The sequence below is a fragment of the Acipenser ruthenus genome, unplaced genomic scaffold (genome assembly GCF_902713425.1).
Source record: "Acipenser ruthenus unplaced genomic scaffold, fAciRut3.2 maternal haplotype, whole genome shotgun sequence".
Classification (NCBI taxonomy): Eukaryota; Metazoa; Chordata; class Actinopteri; order Acipenseriformes; family Acipenseridae; genus Acipenser; species Acipenser ruthenus.
The window spans coordinates 70001-76242 of NW_026708298.1; the positions used below are offsets into that span (position 1 = coordinate 70001).

The 6242-nt window shown below is 51.0% G+C and overlaps 1 protein-coding gene across 1 annotated transcript; it reads right to left on the reverse strand.

Annotated features, from left to right (window-relative positions):
* Positions 1 to 1449: 1449 nt before the first annotated feature.
* Positions 1450 to 5908, reverse strand: LOC117969684 (zinc finger protein-like 1; the record flags this gene model as incomplete). Its single annotated transcript, XM_059020683.1, is given in 6 exon segments — positions 1450 to 2847; positions 4022 to 4145; positions 4501 to 4695; positions 5012 to 5087; positions 5389 to 5582; positions 5797 to 5908. Coding segments are annotated over 6 exon segments (888 nt in total), but the record flags the coding sequence as incomplete, so codon positions are not given.
* Positions 5909 to 6242: the final 334 nt, after the last annotated feature.

Consider the following 6242-nt stretch of genomic DNA (forward strand, 5'->3'; position numbering starts at 1 on the left):
GGCCCGGAGGCTGAGCGCTGTGGCCCTCGTATCAACCTGCAAGTACTGCCGGGGGCTCCGCTAGCTTGGGGGGGGGTCGTCATGGTCCAGCCTGTGTCGCTCTCGTCTGTGGCAGGTCGGAATGGCTGTTTTAAAGGCACACCCAGAGTAAGAGAGTCTTGGTGGATCCAGCGCTTAGAGAAAAGGGGGTCTCGATACCAGGAGGTTCAAATCCCGGCTCAGCCACTGACTCCCTGTGTGTGTGCGTGTGTGTGTGTGTGTGTGTGTGTGTGTGTGTGTGTGTGTGGGACCCTGAGCGAGTCACTTCACCTCCTTGTGCTCCGTCCTTCGGATGAGACGTCAAACAAACGAGCTCCTATTGGAAGTGACTCTGCAGCAGCAGCAGCAGCAGCAGTTGTTGATGAAGCAGAGTTCACCCCTCTAGTCGCTTTGGATAAAAGCATGTGCTAAATGACTCATTAATAATAATAATAATAATAATAATAATAATAATAATAATAATAATAATAATAATTCGATCCTGCTTCTTTCTTTCCCAGGTCTGAATCTCACGCTGTTCCTGGCTCGCTTCTCGTTTGAGTTTGTGGTGATGCAGTACCGAGAGGAGCTGTACTGAGGGGCCATCGGTACCGAAGCGACCCGGTCCAGAATCCTCCCACCGGTTCCTTTTAACACTTAAGAGACTTTTTATTAGTGAAATATGCTATAAATCCATCAGCAATCATGACAAAAAGAAACAACGATTGAAAAGTTGACCCTAATTAATACACAGCCATTCGTCAGGTGTAACTTGGGGTCTGAACAGTTTTGGTGTGTCAGTCTGTGTGTCTGTCTCTGTAGCCAGATGTCTGTCTGTCTGTCAGTCAGTCAGTCAATTTGTGTGTGTGTGTGTGTCTGTGTAGCGAGGTGTCTATGTCTGTCTGTCTGTCAGTGTGTGTGTGTGTCTGTCTGTCTGTCAGTCTGTGTGTCTGTCTCTGTAGCCAGATGTCTGTCTGTCTGTCAGTCAGTCAGTCAATTTGTGTGTGTGTCTGTGTAGCGAGGTGTCTATGTCTGTCTGTCTGTCAGTGTGTCTGTCTATCTGTCTGTCTGTCTGTCTGTCAGTGTGTCTGTCTGTCTGTGTGTCTGTCTGTCAGTGTGTGTGTGTCTGTCTGTGTGTGTCTGTGTGTCTGTCTGTCAGTGTGTCTGTCTGTCTGTCTGTCAGTCTGTCAGTGTGTCTGTCTGTCTGTCTGTCTGTCAGTCTGTCAGTGCGTGTCAGTGTGTGTCTGTCTGTCTGTCTGTCGGTGCGTGTCAGTGTGTCTGTCTGTATTCAATATTGAAAAAAGAATAAAAACACAAACTAACACTTCAGTAAAGTGCAAAATTATTTATCCATTAAAACCTCCATTTCTTTTATCATTTTTTTTTTTCAGCAGAATAAATCTTACAGCAAATCAACACATACTGATGACATCATTTTAAAGGGTCACGTTTATTCCAGAGCAGATTGAAAACTCCAAGCCGGAGTGGAGGGGGAGAGAGGCTGCAGCCTCCCTCGTTCAGGCTTCTGCAGTGAAAGCACAGCCAAGAGGAATAAAACAGAGACAGCTAGTGTGAGCGTCTCAGAATATCTTATACACAACACACGCTCGCTGTCTGTCTGTCTGTCTGTCTGTCTGTCTGTCTGTCTGTCTGTCTGTCCGTCCCTCCCTCCCTCGATCAGGCTTCTGCAGTGAAAGCACAGCCAAGAGGAATAAAACAGAGGCAGCTAGTGTGAGCGTCTCAGAATATCTTATACACAACACACGCTCGCTGTCTGTCTGTCTGTCTGTCTGTCTGTCCGTCCCTCCCTCACAAACACACCATTTACTGCAAACTAGCTACCAGCAAATTATTTTTTAAACTACAAGAGAAAACAAACAAAAATATCTATATTTACAGGTTTATATACAGATCGGAAAAAAAAGATAATTATAATGATAATATTAATACAAAAACAAACACAGAAAGAAACTCAATAGAAAAGAAAACATTGTCATTGTCAGCACTGTGTTAATAATAATAATAATAATAATAATGATGATAATAATAATAATAATAATAATAATAATAATCATTTTGAATAAAGAATGTTATTTTTAAATTATTTATTGAGTCCGTAGCATCTGGCTGTTTTTTGATTGGTTCGTCTGTGTGTGAGACAGAATTCAAAAAGCAAACTCTATACAGCAACCCCTCCCTCTACCCCCCCTCTCCTCCTCCTCCTCCTCCTCCTCCTCCTCCCTCCCCCCTCTACTCCCACCTCCCCTCCCCCTTCTCCTCCCCTCCCCCTTCTCCTCTCCCCCCTCCAAAATATCCAGGGGACGCCACAAAGGCCCCCATTGACGCACAGCAGACTGTGTAAAGCAATACCACCCAACATCAAACACACATTCACCCGGATCGACAGTCAGCAGCCAGACAGGCTGGCCCCCGGATCACTCTCACCCCCTTCAGAACCGGGGGAATCACACCCCCCTGCTCCGACACTGGGGTTCACATTGAAGTCTGCTGTAAATTACACTTTCTCCTCTTCAGATCTTGGGGTTCAGATTCAGGGGTGCAGTTACTCTTGCCTCAACTCGGGGTTCAGAGCGAGGGAGATGTTTTAGGGGTTCGGGGGGGGGGGGTTGGGGGGCTGTTCGTTAATTCTGCCCCACGCGGATGTTGGGGTTCAGCAGAGGATTCAGATTGGGGTCGTTCTCGGCCGAGGCGCGCCCCAGTTTGGACATGATGATGATGAGGGTGCAGAAGCCGATCACCCCGAGAACCAGGAGGATGAAGACCCTCTGCTTCAGAGAGAGGGGGGTCCGCTTCGACCCGGAGCGGCTCCTGAGGAACAGAACCAGCACAGGATACCCCCTTAAACAAGCGGGTCACAGCAACACACCGTGTGACACAGCACAGTGACAGCATGGGGAAGCACAGAGAGGTGTGGGGAAGCATAGGGAAGCATTGTAAAGCACAGAGAGGTCTGGTAAAGCATAGGGAAGCATTGTAAAGCACAGAGAGGTCTGGTAAAGCATAGGGAAACATTGTAAAGCACAGAGAGGTCTGGTAAAGCATAGGGAAGCATTGTAAAGCACAGAGAGGTCTGGTAAAGCATAGGGAAGCATTGTAAAGCACAGAGAGGTCTGGTAAAGCATAGGGAAACATTGTAAAGCACAGAGAGGTCTGGTAAAGCATAGGGAAGCATTGTAAAGCACAGAGAGGTCTGGTAAAGCATAGGGAAACATTGTAAAGCACAGAGAGGTCTGGTAAAGCATAGGGAAGCATTGTAAAGCACAGAGAGGTGTGGGGAAGCATAGGGAAGCATTGTAAAGCACAGAGAGGTCTGGTAAAGCATAGGGAAGCATTGTAAAGCACAGAGAGGTCTGGTAAAGCATAGGGAAACATTGTAAAGCACAGAGAGGTCTGGTAAAGCATAGGCAAGCATTGTAAAGCACAGAGAGGTCTGGTAAAGCATAGGGAAGCATTGTAAAGCACAGAGAGGTCTGGTAAAGCATAGGGAAGCATTGTAAAGCACAGAGAGGTCTGGTAAAGCATAGGGAAGCATTGTAAAGCACAGAGAGGTCTGGTAAAGCATAGGGAAGCATTGTAAAGCACAGAGAGGCGTGGTAAAGCATAGGCAAGCATTGTAAAGCACAGAGAGGTCTGGTAAAGCATAGGGAAGCATTGTAAAGCACAGAGAGGTCTGGTAAAGCATAGGGAAGCATTGTAAAGCACAGAGAGGTCTGGTAAAGCATAGGGAAGCATTGTAAAGCACAGAGAGGTCTGGTAAAGCATAGGGAAGCATTGTAAAGCACAGAGAGGTCTGGTAAAGCATAGGGAAGCATTGTAAAGCACAGGGAGGTCTGGTAAAGCACGGGGAAGCATTGTAAAGCACAGAGAGGTCTGGTAAGGCATAGGGAAGCACTGTCTCTGTCTCTCTCTCCCTCCCTGTGTGTCTCTCTCTCTCTCCCCCTCTCTCTCTCTCTCTCTGCAGTGCTGCAGCCTCTCCTCTTACTTCAGTATCTGTGCCAGCCAGCTCAGCGCCGGTCTCCTCCTGTACTTGTCATCGTCGAAATCGATCTGCGTCACCGACGACCCCCCCGCGTCACGCGTGTCGTACACCTTCCGCGGAGAGGAGGCTGCGGGGGAGGAGGAGGGCTCTGTTACACGCAACACGCGACACGGCTCCATGATTTACCATCAGCTTAAACAAGACTCTCATTCTACACCTGTGTGCGAGATGAGTCACACACACACACACACACACACACACACACACACACACACAGATCTACAGAAAGACAGACAGACAGACAGACAGATAGACAGAGAGACCGACACACAGACAGATACACAGGCAGTCAGGCACAGACAGAGACAGACACACAGACAGACACAGAGACAGACAGGAAGGACAGACACACAGACAGACAGGAAGGACAGACACACAGACAGACAGGAAGGACAGACACACACAGACACAGACACACTGACCTGTGTGTAGAGTGACAGAGTCTCCCATCGCAGTGTTGCAGCTCAAGCTGGGGTGCACGTGCCCCTCCTTCACACTCCCGTTATTCAGCCCCGCCCCGAAGCCCACCTGGGACTGGCAGGGCACTGGGTTCGAGCTGTAGGAATGGGAGGAGTGGGAGGACTGGGAAGGGGCTTCTGTGGGGTGAGAGGTTGAGGCTGTGGGGAAGCAGAGAGAGGCCAGAATGAGAAACACCAAGAGAAAACGCTGCGGTAAATTTAGGGTGTGTATTATTAACAGCCACTAGAGAGGGATCCTTTACAACAGCAATATCAGGGCTGGGAACGAGACTCCCGCTGCACAGCAGTGTGATCCAGTCCTGGTTTCACTGGGAGTTTAATAATCAGACACACCTGAGCTTGTTAGCTAGACACACTGGGGGCTGATCAAGCTGGTAGCAGTGAAACCTGGACTGGATCACACTGCTGTGCAATAGGAGTCTGGTTCCCATCGATACGGACACACCGCACTCACTGTTGAAAGTTGACCAATCAGTGTAGTCTGTGACGTCATGTGACTCCTGTTCTGGCGCGGGTTCCGGCTCCTCGATCTGAATATTAAAGGAGACAAGGAGAAGAATTGAGGGAGGCAGCTCCGTTCAAGAATATACCTGAACTAGTCAGAGGCTCTGTGTGTGTGTGTCACTGCGTGTGTGTGCGTCAGTGTGTGTGTCAGTGTCTGTGTCACTGTGTCAGTGTGTGTGTGTGCGTGTCTCTGTGTCTGTGTCACTGTGTCTCTGTGTCTGTGTCACTGTGTGCGTGTCTCTGTGTGTGTGTGCGTGTCTCTGTGTCTGTGTCACTGTGTCTCTGTGTCTGTGTCTCTGTGTGTGTGTGCGTGTCTCAGCCTCTCACCAGCGGCAGCCCCAGCCCGGCCCGGGCCCAGTTGACGGAGGCGAGTTTCTCGCGCAGCGCGGCCGCGACGGGGCCCACGAGGTTGGGGGTGGGGAAGACGGGCCCCTGACAGGCGGGGCACTGGTACCCAGCGGGGGCCGTGTTCCTGGGCAACTGGGAGGCCAGTTCATTGAGACAGGACCAGTGAAACACATCTGAAACACATTATCATCATCATCATTATTATTAAATAGCATTGTTATCAGAGGAGCTTATTCAGCCCCTCCCCACTCCCCCAGGCCCTCCCCACACTCTTCACAGCCCCTCCCCACTCCCTCAGCCCCTCCCTGTTCTTCTAGCCCCTCCCCACCCCCATAGGTCCCCCTGTTCCTCTAGCCCCTCCCTGTTCCCCATAGCCCCCCCCCTCACCATAGCACATGAGTCTGGTGGTCTCCTTGTCAGCTAGCGCTGTGCTGCACAGTGTGCAGGTGGGATTGTAATCACTGTCCTGCAGCCACTGGAGGTACGACTGCACGATGCACTGAGAGAGAGAGAGAGAGAGAGAGAGAGAGAGAGAGGGGAGGGGGAGGAGAGAGGGGGAGGAGAGAGGGAGGAGAGGAGGAGGAGGGGGGGAGAGGAGAGGGAGAGGAGAGGGGGAGGAGAGAGGGGAGAGGGGAGAGGGGGGAGGGGAGAGGGGAGAGGGGGAGAGGGGAGAGGGGAGAGGGGGAGAGGGGGGAGAGGGGGAGAGGGGGAGAGGGGAGAGAGGGAGAGGAGGGGAGGGGAGAGAGAGGGGAGGGGAGAGGGAGAGAGGGGGAGGCAGACGCGGGAGGGGGAGAGTGCGTAGACGGGGCGGGGGAGACTGGGTGGAGAGGGGA